This window comes from Watersipora subatra, chromosome 5 (genome assembly GCF_963576615.1).
Source record: "Watersipora subatra chromosome 5, tzWatSuba1.1, whole genome shotgun sequence".
In the NCBI taxonomy this organism is placed as follows: domain Eukaryota; kingdom Metazoa; phylum Bryozoa; class Gymnolaemata; order Cheilostomatida; family Watersiporidae; genus Watersipora; species Watersipora subatra.
The window spans coordinates 64,087,403-64,112,714 of NC_088712.1; the positions used below are offsets into that span (position 1 = coordinate 64,087,403).

General features: G+C 37.2%; 1 protein-coding gene across 1 annotated transcript; it reads left to right on the top strand.

Annotated features, from left to right (window-relative positions):
* The first annotated feature begins 320 nt into the window (after window positions 1-320).
* Window positions 321-22,851, top strand: LOC137397585 (uncharacterized). The gene is made up of 14 exons (XM_068083878.1): window positions 321-359; window positions 677-779; window positions 1,706-1,808; window positions 2,205-2,396; window positions 3,649-3,761; window positions 5,886-6,030; window positions 7,865-7,946; window positions 9,382-9,551; window positions 15,963-16,133; window positions 16,262-16,288; window positions 17,311-17,446; window positions 18,847-18,983; window positions 21,702-21,817; window positions 22,651-22,851. Exons 1-14 carry the CDS (start codon window positions 331-333, stop codon window positions 22,849-22,851), a joined length of 1,725 nt encoding a protein of 574 aa, XP_067939979.1. The 5' UTR covers window positions 321-330.
* Window positions 22,852-25,312: the final 2,461 nt, after the last annotated feature.

The following is a 25,312-nucleotide window of genomic DNA, read 5'->3' on the forward strand; positions in this document are numbered from 1 at the left end:
CGTAGGGCATTTGATGGCTTTTGTCACATGGGCATCGTTTTTATTTACTTACTTTATTTATTTACTTAATCCTCATTTGTTGCTGATATTATTTGTTACTCGAATGTATTTATGCACATCTACTTTGGAGAAGACTGTGTTTTACTGTGTTTAATGTTGTCTAATTATTAAAATGAGTATTTAGAAAGCTACTACACAACTTGGAGTTTTTTTCTCATTTGTAGATTGCTGTTGGAATTCGAAAATAGTGTTACCAAATATCGGTTTTATCTGGGACACGCTTATACTATAATAATGCTTTTCTCTGCGGCATTGAGAGCAACTGTTTACATGGGTTTGTCCAGCATCCTGTTTATATGGTGAGTATCTGTATGAACACCTTCACTTTTTCGTTATATGACCATGATCATCTAGCAGTCACATGGCCATGACTGCTTACCTTTCACGTGGCCATGATACCCTACCTGTCGAATTGTCACTATCACCTACCCGTCACATGATACCTACTGCTCAAATGGCCACAATCACCTACCTATCACAACACTGTGATCACTTCACAAATTTCTTTGTTATTCACTGTAGGTGATGTTGAAAAATATTGTAACAGTTTAGAGAGAAAGTAAAGAAGTTTTTGTCACGAGAATTATAGGAAACCCCTTTGTTTATGTTTTGTTAGCGAAGTAGCAGGGTCACTTGCTGGACAATTAGAAGGAGAGAGCGAAACTATTCATTCCAATCTAGCCTCAGAGTCAGCATATATCTGCAGAGGCTCTTTGCAGGTGCCTTCTTATTTTACCTCCAAATGTTCATGAGCTATATAATTTCTTCTGTGTTCTTTTTTGCCAAGTGTTATATATCGTTGTAAGAATGTTAGAGGTTTACTGCAAATATCTAGAGATAATTTACTGATCTAGGACTGTCTGGATCAGGCTTTTTGGCACCTGGCGTTTTAGCGATGCCATTTTTACACCAAAGAAATGATTTATGCTTAAATACATTAAATCAATAACACAGCGATAATAACAGGAAAGTGCAAAAAACATTATTTCATTCATGAACCTTCACACATAGTACCTTTTTATGAAATACATAAAAAAATTAACTGAAACTTAGAAATTCAATTTAATTCAAAGTTATGTGCTAAAACTCTGAGGTAATCTAAAGGTTGCCTTTTTCCGTAATCAAACACTATTTCCCTTATTTGCTCGGCGTTTTATTGCGCATTTAACATGGTCATATTGACTTGATGCAACTGATGATCCGTGGCCATGCTGGTTTAGTTAATTAATCACTTCACCATCTTTAGTGTTGATTCTTCTTTTACATGAATGTTTTTGTTCACATCACCAAATTTGATTGAAGGATCTCATGAACTACTTCTGTTAAATACATAAATGTAGCCATTTCGTTCAAGTTTTTATCTTCCACTTCTACATAAAATTTGTTGAGCAAAAAGTCAAAATGAAAGATGGTTAAATTCTGAACTTGTAACCTGCACCAGAAAGCCTTACTCTGATAATTTACTAGTAGCTGGTTATTGCACTTTTCGGTGGTGATTACTAATCAATGGTACACATTGCGTCATGCAATGTTGCATCATGCAATACTCAATGTACTTTTTGCTATCATCGCTTGTTTTTTAATACAAACTTTGGTTTCTTTCTATTGGTATTATAGGATTTAAAATGTTGTTTCTTTCTTGCAGTTGGATCTCCTTGATCCAGAAAAGCTGCTGGTTGGTGTGAAGACGATCAGCTCAGGCCTGATTGGTAACCTGGCACTATCTGATCTCACTCAGCCTCTATCAAGTTAGTATTTTTATTTAAAATAGTCACCGTTCCCAACTGTCCAAAGCATTTCCGTGAAACAACAAGACTATAATAGACTACAAATAACAGGTAGATAAGTGATACACCCAGAGGTTTTAGTATGTTTTAACTCAGCTCATAAGTTATCTCAATATTTTGTTTCAAATTTTCGACACTTCGGTGATCTGTATCATACTGTATTTACTCTACTCTGCATTTCAACTGCTGTAATGTGTCATATTTTAACTTAGTTGAATTTACTAGTAAACTACACTGAGTAAGTTTTCCCAGATCGTTTGCTGCTCGTATCATGCATAAATCGTAGTCGTTCACAAACATTGTCATATTACTTGGACCCGCCTAGATGTGACAACTGCCAATGTAATACTTTCATAGTACTCTACGGTAACAGCTCAGCGCTTCCCGTACCTCCCGATTTGTTTGTCGATGGCATCGGAGCTGAGGCCCGACTTGTGCTGCCCACCGATCTCTACCAGACTGAAGATAAATCTAGGATTCTGTTTGTTGACAACAACTCCTGTGCGAGGGAAATAGATCGAAGCTCTAGAAATGTTACCACTGTAATTGGTATGTGAGTCTATGGGGACTTTCTAGTCCTATTGTTGAAATATTCTGCAGTAAATCGTAGAATCGTTTGCTAGTCATCCATAGACTTATTCCGTGGTAACACAATGACTTCCATAATAATCATTACTTCATTTTAATTTGCCATAGAGTTATCCAATTTCATGAGTTGAAGTTAATAGTTAGCTGTTTCCAGTATTATAACAGGATTTGGGTGTCACTCTTATAACAGGAATATTGCCAGATAACTTTCTTTTATAATGTCGCTGCCACTCTCTGAGAAGTGCTGTCTAATTGATTTTTAAGAAGATTTGTAGCAAATTATCTAATTATTAAAGGTTGACTTGCAACAAAATTCACATTACAGTTATTTGATATGAAAAGATTCACCATGTCTTACTCTGTTGTGTTGTAGGTGCAAAATATGTAGAAAGGTGATTACAAGCTCTTAAAAGCTAAAAAACGAACAGAAAATCGCAGCCCCACGAGACCGCCGTAGTTTGGATTCCCTTTCCAAAACGGCTAAAATGTAATGTAGTTGTGAGAGATGGTTTCTGTTTACACTTTCATGCAATCTTATTCGTCGAAATATTTTCACAAATATACTTCACGCATTTAATAAAACTATGTCTATGGTTCTTACGCGTCCGTTTTATCGTCATTGTAATGCTGTCACTTTTAGCACTGATATCTTATGACTTACCGTGAGAATTCATTAAACATTTTAATCTTACCTCGAAGGAGTACATATCATTGTCTGATAATCATGACGAGCCTGTCGGTCACCTGTGATAATCGAAAAGTGCTGCAAAAATTATTTGCGAACTATTGGGTCACATGATCAGATTACGACTTGCCAATTAGACCAGGCCGAAACAAAACTGTAAAGTAGCGAGCATCTATATTTGATACGGTGTCTTCAGAAAAACCCTAAGTGTTTGTCATAAACTAGTACTACGATAAGTTTTATATTGAGCTTTGTATTGGCCTTTCAATTCACGTGAGAACATACTTGACAAGACGATAACTAAATTTCGTGGTTACGTCATCGAAATAAAGAGATTCTAATCTGCGGCGGCTTTTCGTTTTTGAGCTTTTAAGAGCTTGTAATCACATTTCCACATATTTGGCACTTACAACACAACAGAGTAAGACATGGTAAATCTTTTGATACCAAACAACTGTAATGCGAATTTTGTTGCAAGTCAACCTTTAATGTTGAAAAAATCTTGTAGCGTATTTTGATTGTTCTTAGGTCAAGGTCGTTGTGATAGTGGCACTCTCGATATGTTCAATGCATCTCGTCTCATATCCGGGATGATATATTATGAGAGGAAAGACATGTGGTTATTCAGTATCTTTTACAAGGTGGGTTTGACTGTCAGTTGAGGTCAGAAAGCCTGAAGACATTCCTTACAGCCACTATCGGGCAGTAAATCTTTTTTATTTTTTTATTTTTTTATTTATATTTGATATGGTCAGAACTGTAATCACTCAAACTAGTCAACTCTTCCGTAAGTGACTCCTGTCGTGTGACCTTGCAGGTCATGACCTTGCAGTATGACCTTTTAGAACAGGTTTCGCGTGACCTTTGCAAAAGGCATGCGGAACCTGTACTCGATCTCTCATATTCTTTATTCTATCTTTTGTGTTTTTTGTTTTATGGTCTAATTTGCTTTAAACGGCCTTGAACCCTGATAATAAAGTTCAGATCTATCTATTCTTCTACACTCTGTTTCCGTTTGGGATGATCACAAGCTAAACACCTGTTACTGCAGGTTTAAACACAAATAAATGACAGTTACCAAAGGTGTGTCACTGCTAGTCACATTCCTGTTTGTGCAGTTCACTTATTTCTCACAGCACCCTGGCAGTCTAGTGTGTCTAATGTGAAATGTAGACAGGTGTAATAACTATACATACAAACATTCTCAAGTGTTTCGAGGTTGTCGATTGGTGCAGTTGTTAGAGTGGTGGTCTATGATGCTGAAAGTTGTAAGCTTGAATCTCCAATTGTGAAATCCTTTTTCCTACCCTCCACCGTGGCTTCAGATGGACGCTGCTCTTATTATAGTAAAGTTTTGCAGTTACCGTATAAGCTTTGGGTCTGATAAACCTGAATAAAGTAATTAAAAGTTTTTATTTTTATTTTGCTATAACTGTTGGTTAATGGGAACAGTACTTGTCCAAAGTATAGAACAGTAACTATAAACTTAAGGAGACAGAATTATGGTTTTCATGACTAAAAATAAACAAATCTTTTATTCTTGCAGATCCTCCCCAACCTAGACAATTACTAAGTCATATTTTGTTGTAGTAGAATATGAATGGCTGGTTTTCCTCGCAGCTATCTGTAGTTTATTGATATACTAGGTGAATGCTCAGCATTGCACGGGTATTAAAACAAGGTTTTTCTACAGAAAATGAACATTTATTTATCATCTAACATTTAAATGAATGTGTCTGTTTATTTCTGTGTGTGCTATGAGCTAAATTAAGTTTATGCTGTGTATGTATACGGTATATTTATAGCATTTTGGGGGAGTCTGGGCCCGTATTTTTCTTCTAGTAGTTCACACGTGCTAGCTGAAGTGCGAACTGTGCATACTTTAATCAATCGCCATTAAATATTAGCAGGTGTAATAAGTATGTACACAATTATTCCATGGTAAGGCAAGTAGGCCATGTAGATGTGGTTTAGTGGAAGCGGTTCTTTCGTTCCTAGAACTTTATTGCTAAATACAGACAAGAGACTAACAAATGACAAACACTAGATGTATACGTATGTATATAAATATGTATATATATGTGTATAGAGGAATGAATAATATTTGACTACCAGCTAAATTGTTTTTCGTATACATGTTGAGTTATCTCTAGGTCTATTTCACACAAGCAACTTTATGGTAATGATGCTTGCATCTGTATGTATATCAGTGTGCGTATCTCTATAACATGATGTTTATGTCTATGTGGGCATAAGTATATGTGAGTGTAAGTTTATGTTAGTATATGTATGTCAGTGTGTGTAAATCTATGAAAGGATGTTTGTGTCAGAACATGCGTGCTTATCTTAGTGAGTGTAAGAGTTAAGTCTATGTCAATGCATGCAGCTCTTCGCCAGTGTGTGTTATTTTCTTTCTCTTTATTTCAAATGTATATGTCTATGTTAGAGTGAGATTCTTTTTGTCATGTTGTGTATTTCTATGTCATGTGTCTATGCCAGTGTGAGTATCGCCATTTCAATATATGTATCTCTATGTCAAGGTTCGTATCTATGCCATAGACAGTCTTTCTAACATTAGCACATACTTTTCAGTATTAGTGCATTGTACATATCTGTATGTTGTCTGTACATATCTGTATGTTGTCTGTACATATCTGTATGTTGTCTGTACATATCTGTATGTTGTCTGTACATATCTGTATGTTGGTTTGTGAATTTTTATGTCAGTGTGTATCTCTATACCGGTTAATGTATTTCTATGCCAGGGCTTGTACGCATATGAAAGGGATAGCACTGGAACATATGCAGGGAGACTGCTTGTAGATTTACAACTCGCATCACACTCACCTCCCTTTGATTTGAGACAGGTGTACATGACCAAGGATATCATATGGAACAAGGTTCGATATGGTGGGTGCATATGTTACTTGGCTCTTTGTGAGAGAACACCCAGCTTTTTTAACTCTATCATATTGTTAGCCTATTTTAGAAGAAATTGTGGAATAAGTCTTTACATTAGAACTTAGGCAACGGTTAGGCTTGATTTCAGGACATAGTGTAGGTACATCTCAATGCGTGGTGTAGGTAAATCCCAATACATGGTGTAGGTAAATCTCAATACATGGTGTAGGTAAATCTCAATACATGGTGTAGGTAGATCTCAATACAGGGTGTAGGTAAATCTCAATACATGGTGTAGGTAAATCTCAATACATAGTGTAGGTAAATCTCAATATGTGGTGTAGGTAAATCTCAATACATGGTGTAGGTACATCTCAATATTTGGTGTAGGTAAATCTCAATACATAGTGTAGGTAAATCTCAATGCATGATGTAGGTAAATCTCAATGCATGATGTAAGTAAATCTCAATACGGGATGTAGGTAAATCTCAATACATGGTGTAGGTACATCTCAATACATAGTGTAGGTAAATCTCAACACATGGTGTAGGGGAATCTCAATACATGGTGTAGGTAAATTTCAATACATGGTGTAGGTAAATCTCAATATTTGGTGTAGGTAAATCTCAATACATGGTGTAAGTAAATTTCAATACATGGTGTAGGTAAATCCTGAATGACCTACACCTACATGGTGTAGGTGACCTGAATATGAAATATGGATAAAAGTCTTAAACATAAAGTTTGTTGCTAAGTCATATTGTTACCATCTAGATGAATGCCCGGTGTTGCACGGGTGATTAAAAAGGTTTTTGCATTTAATATTAATTTTGATTGCCCAAGTTTTTTACCCAATGAGTTTGAGTAATTTGAGCTAGTAACTTAAGCTCATCTAAATTTTCACTATAGTAAGAATCGTATCTGTCCCTATAAAGCCAGCATTAAGAAAAAAGATTGTGCCATGATCTCTTACCCAATCATGATCTTCAAGCGTGCTAGATGAAGCGTGAAGCATGTTATTTTAACCAATTGGCGTTAAGGATTGACAGGTGCATAAGTATGTGCAAAACTGTTCCATAGTAATGCCAGTTGGATGCGCAGTGTAATGAATAGCCTGTTTGTAAAACTGGAGGTTCCGAGATTAGTGTGAAGCACATTTCTTGTTCCTGTAACTTGACCGCTATAACTGGACACACAAACAACAGACCAACAAACAGACCAACAAATTCCAAACACTAAGATTTAAATATGTAGATAGATTCAAACTATCAGAAAAACACAATAACAAGCTGGTACTTGCATTGTTTCCAGTAGCGTAGAATTTACCTTCACAATGTGATAATATCGAATACAGATAATAGTGTCTAGTGTTTACTGACCTGAATATAGAGTACAGATAATAGTGTCTAGTGTTTACTGACCTAAATATAGAGTACAGATAATAGTGTTCAGTGTTTACTGATCTGAATATAGAGTACAGATAATAGTGTTCAGTGTTTACTGATCTGAATATAGAGTACAAATAATAGTGTCCAATGTTTACTGACCTGAATATAGAGTACAGATGATAGTGTCCAGTGTTTACTGACATGAATATTGAGTACAGATAATAGTGTCCAGTGTTTACTGACCTGAATATAGAGTACAGATAATAGTGTCCAGCGTTTACTGACCTAAATGTAGAGTACAGATAATAGTGTCCAGTGTTTACTGACCTAAATCGGTCAAGAAGTTATGTATAATTACTTCTCACTGCCATAACGTTTGCTACAACTTTCTCTGTAGCTGGTTTTTTATAGAAATTATGAATCACAAAGCTATGTCTATTGCGATTTGTTACAGGTCTCAACATATATAACCTCACTGTGGCAAACTCTACTGCTCAACTGAAGTATGATAACTCCTCTTTTATCAGGATCCTCAGGTGAATCTTTTAGAAACAAAACGTTTATACTTGATGCAATCCCGCTACCTTCTCTTATATAGTTTTGTACAACTCGAGCATGTCAATGAATAGGAGGAAACAACTCTGTATGGCAAGTTTGTTCAATTACATGGGCTTAACTAAAAGCTTTAAAAAAACATGAATGTGACAGACAGCCAATCTGCTAATTGATAATTTTATAAGCTCTAGTTGTGGGTGTTTATTGCATGATCTACTTGCATACTTATTTACCTGTGGTCTTGTGTATCTTTAACTAAGGCTAGTAAAAAAGGCAGCGTCCATTAAAGAAAACAAGTTTGGTGTTTGATAGGAGTGATGTCAATATCTCGATAGAATGTTCTATGACAAACATTTAGATGAGGTTTGAATGACTTGTTTCCTGTCACAAATGTTCATTAACTAGTAAGTATATCATCTAAGCTATAACATGATACTCTACCTATGATTACTAGTAAGTATATCACCTAAGTGATAACATGATACTCTACCTATGATAACTAGTAAGTATATCACCTAAGTGATAACATGATACTCTACCTATGATAACTAGTAAGTATATCATCTAAGGTATAACATGATACTCTACCTATGATTACTGGTATGTATACCATATAAGTTATAACATGATACTCTACCTATGATTACTAGTACGTATATCATCTAAGCTATAACATTATACTCTACATATGGTTACTAGTATGTATATTTTCTAAGATATAACATGATACTCTACTTATGATTACCAGTATGTATATCATCTAAACTATAACGTGATACTCCCTAATGATTACTGGTATGTATATCATCTAAGTTATAGCATGTTACTCTACCTATTATTACTAGTACGTATATCATCTAAGTTATAACATGATACTCTATCTATACTAGTATGTATATCACCTAAGTTATAACATGATACTCTAATTATACTAGTATGTATATCATCTAAACTATAACGTAATACTCCCTAATGATTACTGGTATGTGTATCATCTAAGTTATAGCATGTTACTCTACCTATGATTACTAGTATGTATATCATCTAAGTTGTAACATGATACTCTATCTATACTAGTATGTATATCATCTAAGTTATAACATGATACTCTACCTATAATTACTGGTTATATATCATCTAAGGTATAACATGATACTCTACCTCTGATTACTAGTATGTATATCATCTAAGCTATAACATTATACTCTACCTATGATTACTAGTAGGTATATCATCTAAGTTATAACATGATACTCTACCTATGATTACTAGTATGTATATCATCTAAGTTATAAAGTTATACTATACCAATGATTTATCATTTACCTATGACCTATCATCTAAGTCAATCTATAAAGTCTTGTCTGTATATTTTGCAGGTTTTATTACATATCACTGTATATCCTTCTGTTGCAGTTCAACTGGCCTGAGTGAGGCAGCTGACCCGACAGCATGGTATCGTTATGGCACACAAGAGCAGAAGCTAGGTGATGCTGACGCAGACATTAGTCTCTCTCCAGATGGAAAAACTTTGCTTGTTGCCGACTTGGCTATTGACAGAATCTTTCTCTTTAGTATTAACAATGGTAGGTGATGCCTTGTTACAATTCAGACTTGCTAACTTCGCATATTGTGAAGTCATGATAAGTTACTCTGCATCTGGTGTTGATGGGATAAACAAACTTTTGGATGGTAATCTATGCAGCAAACATGTATTTTCATACATATTGAAATTATTTTTAAAATGTGAATCTTATGGCATATTTTAAAACGAAAGAGTACCTGCCCAGTTATGTCAATCATGAACTCAAAACTCTTGGAAAAACAGTTTTGTAACAAAATGTCTAGTACGTAGCATAAATTATTCAATCACAAGGGCATTTATCTGTAGTCAAAGATAGTCCTTAGTGTATTCATGACACTCAGCATCCATCTACAGAATATTAATTGAGTAAATTCTGAGCTAAATTTGAGAGAAAAAGATTACAAATATAAGTTGAGTCTATAAATGAGGATCGCAAGCTCTGCTGGTCACCCTTCACTCGCCACTCACTGCTCCCAGGGCTTGACACATACTCACTGTTCCCAGGGCTCGACACATACTGCTCCTAGGGCTCAACACATACTCACTGCTCCCAGGGCTCGACACATACTCTCTGTTCCTAGGGCTTGACACATACTCACTGCTCTCTGGGCTCGACACATACTCACTGCTCTCTGGGCTCGACACATACTCACTGTTCCCAGTGCTCGACACATACTCACTGTTCCCGGAGCTCGACACATACTCACTGCTCCCAGTGCTCGACACATATTCACTGCTCTCAGGGCTCGACACATACTCACTGCTCCCAGGGCTCGACACATACTCACTGTTCCCAGAGCTCGACACATACTCACTGTTCCCGGAGCTCGACACATACTCACTGCTCTCAGGGCTCGACACATACTCACTGTTCCCGGAGCTCGACACATACTCACTGCTCCCAGTGCTCGACACATATTCACTGCTCTCAGGGCTCAACACATACTCACTGCTCCCAGGGCTCGACACATACTCACTGTTCCCAGAGCTCGACACATACTCACTGTTCCCGGAGCTCGACACATACTCACTGCTCTCAGGGCTCGACACATACTCACTGCTCCTAGGGCTCGACACATACTCACTGCTCCCAGGTCTCGACACATACTCACTGCTCTCTGGGCTGGACACATATTCACTGCTCTCAGGGCTCGACACATACTCACTGCTCCTAGGGCTCGACACATACTCACTGCTCCCAGGTCTCGACACATACTCACTGCTCTCTGGGCTGGACACATATTCACTGCTCTCAGGGCTCGACACATACTCACTGCTCCCAGGTCTCGACACATACTCACTGCTCTCTGGGCTGGACACATATTCACTGCTCTCAGGGCTCGACACATACTCACTGCTCCTAGGGCGCGACACATACTCACTGTTCCCAGTGCTCGACACATATTCACTGCTCTCAGGCTCGACACATACTCACTGCTTCCAGGGCTCGACACATATTCACTGTTTCCAGGGCTCGACACATACTCACTGTTCCCTGGGGCTCGACACATATTCACTGCTCTCAGGGCTCGACACATACTCACTGCTCCCTGGGACTCGACACATATTCACTGTTCTCAGGACTCGACACACACTCACTGCTCTTAGGGCTCGACACATACTCACTGCTCCCAGGGCTCGACACATATTCACTGCTCTCAGGGCTCGACACATACTCACTGCTCCCAGGGCTTGACACATACTCACTGTTCTCAGGGATCGACACATACTCACTGCTCCTAGGGCTCGACACATACTCACTGTTCCCAGGGCTTGACACATACTGCTCTCTGGGCTCGACACATATTCACTGTTCCCAGTGCTCGACACATACTCACTGTTCCCGGAGCTCGACACATACTCACTGCTCCCAGTGCTCGACACATATTCACTGCTCTCAGGGCTCGACACATACTCACTGCTCCCAGGGCTCGACACATACTCACTGTTCCCAGAGCTCGACACATACTCACTGTTCCCGGAGCTCGACACATACTCACTGCTCTCAGGGCTTGACACATACTCACTGTTCCCGGAGCTCGACACATACTCACTGCTCCCAGTGCTCGACACATATTCACTGCTCTCAGGGCTCAACACATACTCACTGCTCCCAGGGCTCGACACATACTCACTGTTCCCAGAGCTCGACACATACTCACTGTTCCCGGAGCTCGACACATACTCACTGCTCTCAGGGCTCGACACATACTCACCGCTCCTAGGGCTCGACACATACTCACTGCTCCCAGGTCTCGACACATACTCACTGCTCTCTGGGCTGGACACATATTCACTGCTCTCAGGGCTCGACACATACTCACTGCTCCTAGGGCTCGACACATACTCACTGCTCCCAGGTCTCGACACATACTCACTGCTCTCTGGGCTGGACACATATTCACTGCTCTCAGGGCTCGACACATACTCACTGCTCCCAGGTCTCGACACATACTCACTGCTCTCTGGGCTGGACACATATTCACTGCTCTCAGGGCTCGACACATACTCACTGCTCCTAGGGCGCGACACATACTCACTGTTCCCAGTGCTCGACACATATTCACTGCTCTCAGGCTCGACACATACTCACTGCTTCCAGGGCTCGACACATATTCACTGTTTCCAGGGCTCGACACATACTCACTGTTCCCTGGGGCTCGACACATATTCACTGCTCTCAGGGCTCGACACATACTCACTGCTCCCTGGGACTCGACACATATTCACTGTTCTCAGGACTCGACACACACTCACTGCTCTTAGGGCTCGACACATACTCACTGCTCCCAGGGCTCGACACATATTCACTGCTCTCAGGGCTCGACACATACTCACTGCTCCCAGGGCTTGACACATACTCACTGTTCTCAGGGATCGACACATACTCACTGCTCCTAGGGCTCGACACATACTCACTGTTCCCAGGGCTTGACACATACTGCTCTCTGGGCTCGACACATATTCACTGCTCTCTGGGCTCGACACATACTCACTGCTCCCAGGGCTCGACACATACTCACTGTTCCCAGGGCTCGACACATACTCACTGCTCCTAGGGCTCAACACATACTCACTGCTCCCAGGGCTCGACACATACTCACTGTTCCTAGGGCTTGACACATACTCACTGCTCTCTGGGCTCGACACATATTCAATGCTCTCAGGGCTCGACACATACTCACTGCTCTTAGGGCTCAACACATACTCACTGTTCCCAGTGCTCGACACATATTCACTGCTCTCAGGGCTCGACACATACTCACTGCTCCCAGGGCTCGACACATACTCACTGTTCCCAGGGCTCGACACATACTCACTGCTCCTAGGGCTCAACACATACTCACTGCTCCCAGGGCTCGACACATATTCACTGTTTCCAGGGCTCGACACATACTCACTGTTCCCTGGGGCTCGACACATATTCACTGCTCTCAGGGCTCAACGCATACTCACTGCTCCCTGGGGCTCGACACATATTCATTGTTCTCAGGGCTCGACACATACTTACTGCTCCTAGGGCTCGACACATACTCACTGCTCCCAGGGCTCAACACATATTCACTGCTCCCAGGGCTCAACACATATTCACTGCTCTCAGGGCTCGACACATATTCACTGCTCCTAGGGCTTGACACATACTCACTGCTCCTAGGGCTCAACACATACTCACTGCTCCCAGGGCTCAACACATATTCACTGCTCTCAGGGCTCGACACATATTCACTGCTCCTAGGGCTTGACACATACTCACTGCTCCTAGGGCTCGACATATATTCACTGTTCTCAGGGCTCGACACATACTCACTGCTCCTAGGGCTCGACACATACTCACTGTTCCCAGGGCTTGACACATACTCACTGCTCCTAGGGCTTGACACATACTCACTGCTCTCTGGGCTCGACACATATTCACTGCTCTCAGGGCTCGACAGATGCTCACTGTTCCCTGGGGCTCAACACATACTCACTGTTCCCAGGGCCCGAGCAAGGAACTATACCTATATAATGTTGGTTAAGCTGTCCGCACAAACCAGCTAGTAAAAACATTAAAATTGACTTTAATCTATTTAAAATTAAGCTATGTAAAATCAAAACTGGCAACGCTCACTCAATTTTAAATATCTATAGCCAATAATTGATTAAAATGCTGAATAAAAGTATAATCATTGGTTACGTTATTATATATAATTAATTATATTACACTAGCATTAAGTTCGACAATGTTTATACCATTAAAGGATATTCAAATAAGTGAAATTATCATACTTTAAGGTAATTATAGGTTACAGAATGTATGAAGTATATTTAACTAATCTTTCTCCCGTAGTTTTAAAAAATTTTAACAATTTCTTTTTACAACAAGCCGTTAATATTAAGAGTTTTTTTATTCAATTGTGTCAACAATATCGCTGCCTTCATGGAGGTATCACAGTTCGCTGCAGTTTTTTTTGTCAATGCGTATTTTTCAAAAAGTTGTACTCCTATCAATTTTTATCCTATCGATATATATAGTTTTATCATCATATTTTGTACCATCTACTGTAGCTTCTAATACTCCAATGATTCGAAGGATAGAACTGAGAAGTCTCGTTCACTTCAACTTTTAATATAAAATCATATTAGTGTTATAAGTTGTTTCTCTCATCTGTGTTCATCTAGAAGAAACTCGTCGCGCTAGTTCAGTTTCACGTTTAAATCTCTCACTTCCTGTTGTTATATAGCTTTTTCTTTATTTGTAACAGTAATAATTGTAGGTCAAGGATTTTTGTTGTCTTTTTGTTTGGTAAATCTGCTTTACAATCAGGCTCAATAATGCCTGCCCATAAAGCCATAACATATTCATAGCGCCATACCATGTTCATAGAGCCATATCCATTCATACAGCCATACCATGTTCATAGAGCCATACCATGTTCATAGAGTCATACCATGTTTATTGAGCTATACCATGTTCATAGAGCCATACCATGCTCATAGAGCCATACCATGTTCATAGAGCCATACCATGCTCATAGAGCCATACCATGTTCATAGAGCCATACCAGGTTCATGGAGCCATACCAGGTTCATGGAGCCATACCATGCTCATAGAGCCATAACATATTCATAGAGCCATACCATGTTCATAGAGTCATACCATGTTCATAGAGTCGTACCATGTTCATAGAGCCATACCATGTTCATAGAGTCATACCATGTTCATAGAGTCATACCATGTTCATTGACCATACCATGTTCATAGAGCCATACCATGCTCATAGAGCCATACCATGTTCATACAGCCATACTATGTTCATAGAGCCATACCATGTTCATAGAGCCATACCAGGTTCATAGAGCCATACCAGGTTCATGGAGCCATACCATGCTCATAGAGCCATAACATGTTCATAGCGCCATACCATGTTCTTAGAGCCATGCCATGTTCATAGAGGCATACCAGGTTCATAGAGCCATACCAGGTTCATGGAGCCATACCATGCTCATAGAGCCATAACATGTTCATAGCGCCATACCATGTTCTTAGAGCCATGCCATGTTCATAGAGGCATACCAGGTTCATGGAGCCATACCATGTTCATAGAGCCATACCATGCTCATAGAGCCATGCCATGTTCATAGAACTACACAATGTAATGTAGTCTCCTCATATATGATTTCTGTTTAAAGTAGAAAGGTAGATATTATGCTAAAAAATTGAACCCTAACAAATAACTATATTTTGTTCGATGGCATAGTGTTAGTTTTCTTCATACCATTAATGTAATGCTCGTCTAGAAATTTCTCAAAGTATTTCTGCATTACTACAGACCTGTTGTATGTACAGCATCTAATGTTAGGGAAATCATTGCCTTTTGCTGAGCACTCCATACACACTGTCTTAGGAAACCTAAATAGCAATTCCTTGAATATTATTGATATATCGCAAGTGATTGTGTATTTGTATTAGGAGTCGTTCTCTTTTTATTCCTTTTTTATTTTTATAAAAAGAGTAAACAACTCTTTATATCGAATTTAACTATGACATATCCTTAGCAATATTCCATGAAGGGTCTCAGGGTTTTGGTGCATTTTGAGAGTAAAATGATTAATGCAGTTGCTTTACAAAAAAAGCCAGAAAAAGCGAAACGATATAAATGCTTTCGTTAGCGAAGATTGAGAATACCAAATGGTTTTTATCAAACTTTGAATACGCTTCAATTCTAAAAGCTGATTTTGACTGCTTTCAATTTTTGATAGAGTTTTGTAACTCTTCTTGTGATTTTTTTGCTATGTTTTAAATGTTGTTGTTCATTATGAAGGGCCTTCTTTCCATCACCCTGGTCTACACTGAAAGACAGAACTTCTAACATCCCAGTGTACCCCTAGAGATGTGGTTTGACATAAACGTTTTCCCACTTCGTTTTAGGTGACTTACAAGATTTTTGTAGCAAAGAAGAGAACATGACTGTGAGTCTCATTGATGGGACGGGTGAGATATGCACCTTTCACGAGTTGGAGGCAGGGCTATGGCTAGATGATTACACCGTGCTGGTGGCTGAACGAATGCCTTCTCAGTTTCGAAAGCTCAAATTTTTTCGTAAGTTGTCTGTATTATAAGTAAGCATTGATCATCATGCCTGGTTATCGCTTTGAGAGCAATACACACAAATGAGGAATCTCTTTTTGTCGATGTAGTTTATCACACTGATTATTTGTCTGCTGCAGGCGCTGATCTGGAATCAACCTCTATTGGTAAGTACAGCTACAGTAACTAACAGCAAATACCTATTGCGTATATCTACTGAAACTAGAATTTAATGTATGAAAAGTGTATCTATTATAGCCAATATATAATATACCACTATCAAATGTATATTAGATATATCTACTGTAGGTGTCATGTCTACTGCATAAATCTCATGCAAATAATATTTAACATCTGTTACCTATAGTTAATGTAACTAACTGATAGGTAATGGACAGTATGTATATTATCCATTATATATTAATGGATGCATCTTAACTGCATCAATTTGCACCATAAACTGGTGCAAATAGTGTCTAACATCCATTACCCATAATTATTGTGACCAACTGATATAACTATGGTAACTGTCACAACTTTAACAATGTATTTCATTCATGCAGTTTTTATCTTCAACTACAAGGTTTTTTCTTTGTTTGCTCCAAACACTTAATACGGCTGAGTCTATATTAGGAACTAAGTCTATATTAGGAGCTGTTTATCACGCACTATTGAACTGTTTTCACTGCTGATATTAGCCGTCGTCATGGCAAGGGAATCACAAGCTAAACCATATCGGTTTCGTGTCATATCTTTCAAAACAGATTGCTTTTCGGTATGCAATGTTTTGGAATATTTCGAAAGCGATGGCTCTTTGCTAAAGACTGCTTGCTAAGCTTGTGTTCAAGTGTGTATTACAATAGAATACTTCAGCTGTAAATCAGTGGAGATTTTCTACCTACATTTTTATGTGAAGTAAGTTTGTCTTTAACAAGTTTTGAACAAATTGCTAACAAACGGTAGTAACAAAATTCTGGTCAATTTATGTTTTATTTGTTTGCTGATGAGAATTAATCTGACTTCTAGAGAATTTTTTTATCTCACTTTAGATAGTTTGATGAAGTTACCATTTATAATCTTTTTTTTAATGTTTTCTTTTATTTAATTCATTTCAAAAAGGTCAGCACCAAACAAACCAGAAGTTCTGCAAGGTTTCCTGTTGCTGTATGAATTCTTATCAATTATATAGGCGCTGTTCCACCCTTACCGACTCCGTATAAAAAAGTTGAAGAGGGAACCTGGTGGATAGTTCTGGTGGTATCAATTGGCTTTTGTGCTCCTCTGTTCATATTCTGGATAGCCGTAAAGATCGTGCAATGTCGCAGGTGAGTAGGGAATCTGTATTCATATTGATACCATTGGAGTTATCTCGCTGTACATGAGCAAGGAAAAGCAACTACATACAATTACATTGAGAACTGTTTGTAGAACACGCTCTGTTGTAGTGAGTATACAATGCAATGTTTGTCTTCCGAGAAGACTTCAATATAAAAATAATTTTTTATTGTATTTGATATTTGGTAATTGCAGTTAGTAGATATAGTGCTGCAACTTATAGAATAAACATTTCTAATCTTACTTTTGTCTTAATTATCTTTGCATGAGTTGAAGCTTTAGTACATGGTATGTGCTCTATACAGATACCAATATTGCCTAGTCATCCTTAGTCACCTTTTCTCAAAAAAATACTATGTTTGTCAAACCGACTAACTTCAGAAACTGGTTATAAACGTTTAAGAAGAAAATTTATTATTGTCATCTTTAATGGTAAGAAGTAAAATGATACATCATGTGTTCCTTAAATACAGATAAAATATATACTGCAGTTAAAGAGCTCTCAAAAACAAACTAACATTACTATTAATGAACTGCTGATTTACTAGCGCTGGTTTTATAGGCATGGAAGTACTGGTATTATAGACATGGGAGTACTGGTTTTATAGGCATGGGAGCACTGGTACTATAGACATGGAAGCACTGGTATTATAGACATGGGAGTACTGGTATTATAGACATGGGAGTACTGGTATTATAGACATGGGAGTACTGGTATTATAGAAATGGTAGCACTGGTATAATAGACATGGGAGCACTGGTATTATAGACATGGGAGCACTAGTATTATAGACATGGCAGCACTGGTATAATAGACATGGGAGCACTGGTATTATAGACATGGGAGTACTGGTATTATAGACATAGGAGCACTGGTGTTATAGATATGGGAGTACTGGTATTATAGACATAGGAGCACTGGTGTTATAGACATGGGAGCACTGGTATTATAGACATGGGAGCACTGGTACTATAGACATGGAAACACTGGTATTATAGACATGGGAGTACTGGTATTATAGACATGGGTGTACTGGTATTATAGACATGGGAGCACTAGTATTATAGACATGGCAGCACTGGTATAATAGACATGGGAGCACTGGTATTATAGACATAAGAGCACTGGTGTTATAGACATGGGAGCACTGGTATTATAGACATGGGAGCACTGGTATTATAGACATAGGAGCACTGGTGTTATAGACATGGGAGTACTGGTATTATAGACATAGGAGCACTGGTGTTATAGACATGGGAGCACTGGTATTATAGACATGGGAGCACTGGTACTATAGACATGGAAACACTGGTATTATAGACATGGGAGTACTGGTATTATAGACATGGGTGTACTGGTATTATAGACATGGCAACACTGGTATTATAGACATGGGATAGCGTTTGATATATTTATGGAAGAAGAGGAATCGCTGGATCCGCTGGCAGCTCGAAATATCAACTTTCTTTACAACAAGGCATCAAAAGGGCAGGAGTACACCAAACCAGCAGCAAGGACTTCTAAAAGTAAGTACTCTTAATTAGCTCATTGAAAGCAAGCGTCAAGCATGTCAAATTGTATGGTATAACTTAAATAATATACGTACATGTACTAGTAATCATAGGTAGAGTACCATGTTATAGCTTAGATGATATATATACTAGTAATCATAGGTAGAGTATCATATTATACCTTAGATGATACACATATTAGTAATCATAGGTAGAGTATCCTGTTATAACTTATATGATATACATACTAGTAATCATAGGTAGAGTATCATGTTATAACTTAGATGATATACATACTAGCAATCATAGGTAGAGTATCATGTTATAACATAGATGATATACACACTAGTAATCATAGGTTGAGTATCATATTATAACTTAGATAATATACATACTAGTCATCATAGGTAGAGTATCATGTTATCACTTAGATGATATACACACTAGTAATCATAGGTACAGTATCATATTATAACTTAAGATAATATACATACTAGTAATCATAGGTAGAGTATCATGTTATACCTTAGATGATACACATATTAGTAATCATAGGTAGAGTATCATGTTATAACTTAAATAATATACATATTAGTAATCATAGGTAGCATATCATGTTATAGCTTATATGATATACATACTAGTCATCATAAGTAGAGTAACATGTTATAACTTAGATAATATACATACTAGTCATCATAGGTAGAGTATCATGTTATAACTTAGATGATATACACACTAGTAATCATAGGTAGAGTATCATATTATAACTTAGATAATATACATACTAGTAATCATAGGTAGAGTATCATGTTATAACTTATATAATATACATACTAGTAATCATAGGTAGAGTATCATGTTATAACTTAGATAATATACAAACTAGTAATCATAGGTAGAATATCATGTTATAGCTTAGATGACATACATACTAGTAATCATAGTTAAAGTATCATATTATAACTTAGATAATATACATACTAGTCATCATAGGTAGAGTATCATGTTATAACTTAGATGATATACACTAGTAATCATAGGTACACTATCATATTATAACTTAGATAATATACATACTAGTCATCATAGGTAGAGTATCATGTTATCACTTAGATGATATACATTTTAGTAATCATAGGTACAGTATCATATTATAACTTAGATAATATACATACTAGTCATCATAGGTAGAGTATCATGTTATCACTTAGATGATATACACACTAGTAATCATAGGTACAGTATCATATTATAACTTAGATAATATACATACTAGTAATCATAGGTAGAGTATCATGTTATAACTTATATAATATACATACTAGTAATCATAGGTAGAGTATCATGTTATAACTTAGAGGATATACACACTAGTAATCATAGGTACAGTATCATATTATAACTTAAGATAATATACATACTAGTAATCATAGGTAGAGTATCATGTTATACCTTAGATGATACACATATTAGTAATCATAGGTAGAGTATCATGTTGTAACTCGCTGCTATGTCCTGTTGTTTGATCTGCAACCACTGAGCTTTTTCAAATACATTTTCTGTTCACATAATAACTCATTCCTTTTATCGCAAGTGGTGGCACGATTCATTTCATAAGGAGTCTATTCATTGTTCTTCCTTTTTGACTTATATAAGAGTTGGCAATAGGCTTTTACCTTATGTTTCTCTCAGTTTCACATTCAGTAATTTGTTTTAAAAGCATGCATTTCTCGCTTCATTCTCTTCTTTCGTGTTACCTTATCTTGTCGTTATCTTGTGGCTACACTTCATGTTATGTATTACATAGATTTTTATTCAAGTTTTTTTCACCATCAAATTACAGTTGCTGCTATTCAAGTTGTTTTTATCAGTTTTTTCTATGCTTTACTGTTCATTTTACAATTGTTAACCCTCCTTTCCTCCTTTACCCATGTTTAATTTTCTCCACAATTTCTCTCAAAAAGTCTAGATTGAGTAAACAACTCCGATATTGTGTAAAGATATTGGTTATAAGTATGTAGTAGCTACTTTCAACTTTTTTCTCCTAGATGTTGTAAAGACATAGTTAGCAAGAAATATTATGAAATTTTTAGTGTCTTTAGGTTATTCAGGAGGTACCTGGTTAGGGGTATTAGTTTGCTTGACTAGCATTGACGTATTAGTAAAATTATTGCTAATCTATGGCCGGCTGTAACAGTGTGTAAGAAAGAGTTGCTATAATGCGACTTAGCTTCAGTGGATCAACCTATATGTTTGAAACTCAGCTATAAGAAGACAACTCCTAGCTTCTTGTCAGACCTCTTTCTATCTACAGTCTTACTAGTACCGTGGCAGTCTAGTCTGCTGTGAGAGATTGTCAGGAGTGTCAATAAAGCACATAAAATAAGTATATGCACACAAAAAATCCTTGCATGCTGAAGCTGAATGTCACAGGTTCAAATCCCGTATAATGCAATCTATTTTCCAACCCCCAACTGTGGTTGAAATACCCCAGTGTCCAACCACAATGCTGAATCTATTGTTTAACCACATCTGCCCAGACAGTTGGATAGACACAGCTCTTATTATAGTAAATATTAGGTGTAAATACAGTTTAACAAGTTTGCTTTTATCTGTTGTTGTTTTGTGATTGTACACAAATATGCATGAAACTTAACTCAATATGTTTCATTATGATGGCATTCAGCATTTTACGTATTGAGATATCCCACATACTTTCTCTCTCTTCAGAAAGATCGTTGAAAGACCGTAGAAAAAAATCCGTCAAAGACAAGAAAGAGAATCAATCACAAGGGTTCGCCAGTGCTGCCGAGTATATAACTGATAAATTTCAGCTGCCTCGCAAAGTAAGTAAGAGTTGTCACGTGGAGCTGTTGTCTTGTAGTTGTTGTAATTCAATTGAATGTATACGTGTCAGCGAGTTTCTGAATACAGCATTCTGTATTGATCCTGCCGATGTTATTTAAGACTAGTTCTCTGGCAGCGTAGTGTGTTGTGAGAAATTGTCAGGTGTGCTGGTAAAGCACAGCAAATCAATACGTTCGCAATTATTCTGGTGGGCTATCCATCGTTTTTTGACGTCATTAAGCCGTTTGCACATGCGCTCGTTCACGAAAAAGCCGCCATTTTTTTAGAAAATGATCGTTTTTCTTTTATTTAATAGTGCTTATTGGTGTTGTTTTGATACTATAATAAAGATATTGCAAACAAAAGCATCATTTTCAAAAATTCATTGCAAAAGGTTCGTGTTTTTAATGATAAAATTGTCTATAAAGATGGCCGACAACGATAAAAGGACGTCACAAAAAAACAAAGGATTGGCGCAGGTGTTAGATTTTTGGTCTCCTAAACTGAAAGTTGCGAGTTTGATTCCCATTGAAAGCAGGCCTTTTTTGTAACACTATAAGTTTGACTTCGGACAAACAGACAAACGAACATGGCTCTTATTATAGTAATGATTGTTATAGAGAGTTGCTCATTAAATATGGAGTTCCCAGGGAGTGTTTGAAAGAGCCTTCGAGAAGACCAGCTTCTGTATTATAGCAGCATCCTACATCTCAGCAAATTTACTCAAATAAATCCAATTTTTTGTTTGTACAGAACTGAACATTTTCTTCTGTAAAGTCCCTTTGCATGCTGAGTGCCAGGTATTTATAGTAGTAATTTGGTATTTTGACAGAAGAAGAAAAAGCCTGTAGGAGATGGAATGGAGGAGGTTCTGCATCCTCTTCCAAAGCCTGCTAAAAATAAGACTAAAAAATCTAAGCGTTCATCGATTGATATTGACTTTCAAGGAAGCACTGTTTCTGTGCCAATGACAAAAATGAGTGTGGGACGCGCCCGCCCCCTCCCCTCTTTACCTCTTCATCAAACTGTTTGAGCCTAAGAATATTTATCTAACAGTCATATCCCAATCAACCAATCTATATCACTCAAGATCGTACAATCTATCATATCATGTGTGTCACTCAAGATCGTACAATCTATCATATCATGTATGTCACTCAAGATCGTACAATCTATCATATCATGTGTATCACTCAATATTGTACAGTCTATCATATCATGTGTATCACTCAAGATCATACAATCTATCATATCATGTGTGTTACTCAAGATTGACAGTCTATCATATCATGTGTATCACTCAAGATCGTACAATCTATCATATCATGTGTGTCACTCAAGATCGTACAATCTATCATATCATGTGTGTCACTTAAGATTGTAAGTCTATCATATCATGTGTATCACTCAAGATCGTACAATCTATCATATCATGTGTATCACTCAAGATCGTACAGTCTATCATATCATGTGTGTCACTCAAGATTGTACAGTCTATCATATCATGTGTATCACTCAAGATCGTACAGTCTATCATATCATGTGTGTCACTCAAGATTGTACAGTCTATCATATCATGTGTATCACTCAAGATCGTACAGTCTATCATATCATGTGCATCACTCAAGATTGTACAGTCTATCATATCATGTGTATCACTCAAGATTGTACAGTCTATCATATCATGTGTATCACTCAAGATTGTACAGTCTATCATATCATGTGTGTCACTCAAGTTTTTATTATCTATCAAGGAAAGTTAAACAGTCAATGGCTGAAAGAATATCTTATTGTACCTTGGAGCGCTTATATACTGTTTTCAAATTACTTTCTAAAACTACTGTCATGTGCTTACCTCATAACCTGCATGTATGAATACAATGTATTTATAATTTCAGTGATTGTTCATGTGGATGCAGAAATTTTACATTCTAGAAGCTTTTTCATACAGTTTCCTTCACAAGTTAATAGAAAATGTAATTCTACAAGCACTCTGACCTCTCCAGTATTTTCATTGTATTTTTATTGATCATACTTATAAAAACAATTACACCTATATAAAGTAGTAAAACAAATACGAAAGGTAGAATAGATTCCACACTGTTCTCAATATATTCACTATCCTTTTGTTATTTTATAATGGTGATCTGGAAATCTCTTATCGAGCATGCTCTGTACAGCTGAGACTGCAGACTCTGTCATTTGTCTGATTTCATTGTCTCTAGACCAGATAGTTTCCTAGATGAATATAAGGAAAATCAGCAAATAATAACTTTGTCTTATGAATATCCGTCTACATTAAAAAATGTCCACAGTACACTTTATTAACTTACTTTATATTCATCTACTTCTGTAGGGATTCTTTTTAGATTAGGATTGAGTGTGTCTTCCATTATACAGCAATGTCTCCTACAACATAATCATCATCAATATATGACATAAAAATATCAACAATGTACATGCTGCAGAAATTCTTCATTCATACTGAGCGAATTAATAACAAGATGCTACTTCAGGAGTTGTGGTCCCTCACCTATTAACCTTGTTACCTATTGCCGTTACCCGTCAAATTTATATCTGTTACTGTTAATATACATGATACTATCTCTACTACCTAGTAGTAATCACAATTCCAAGTACTAAAATCTTCAGAAATCAGTTGTTTATGGCAAGATCAAATCCCTATATTGTGTCTACGGATAGCATGAAGGTCTTTTGAGTGTTCTGAATACCACCAGTTACTCTGCTAGTTTATTTTTATTATGAAAGTTTCAACTTTACACGCACTTAAATGGACCTCTAGTGGCAGCCAATCTACCAATAGTTTTTATTAGTGTTTATTTGTTTCTTTGTGTACCTGTCTTGTCAAATAAATATGATATATTTTAGGTAAACTACCAACTTTAAATTTCGCAAATTCATATTAAAATCTAAAAATCAGGGTTGGAAAAAACCACAGTTTTTTATGAAAAAACCAGGTTTTTTTGGTTTAAACCGGTTTTATTGGTTTAAACCGATTTTTATGGTTTTCATAATTGTACCACTGTTTTTGCAATTTTAAGTCTAATTAACATCACTTACTATAGCTGCATGATTGACTATTGTACATACATATGTGGAATCATCTATTAAAGATGGTACTGTGGGAGTGGTTATGGGAAAAAAGAGAGAAAACATTAATATTTCAGAATAAGTATAAATCAAACGTGATCAATGTAATACAGAGCAGAAATCTTATCACATAAAGTGAATATTTTACATACAGCTTTATGTATAAGTAGGAACTTTAATCCCAGTGATTAGTCGTGTGGTAGTGTAGAGCAGAGCATAATGCAGATGCATTGCTAGTGTTTGGAGCAGTTGCAGATGACTCAACTTCTATCACCTGAATATTAGCATCACTGTCTAAATTGGTGTTTTCAGTTTGACATTTTGCTACGTGAGCTTTAATCCTATCTGCGTGACCTCGCGTTACGACAGCACACCTATTACAT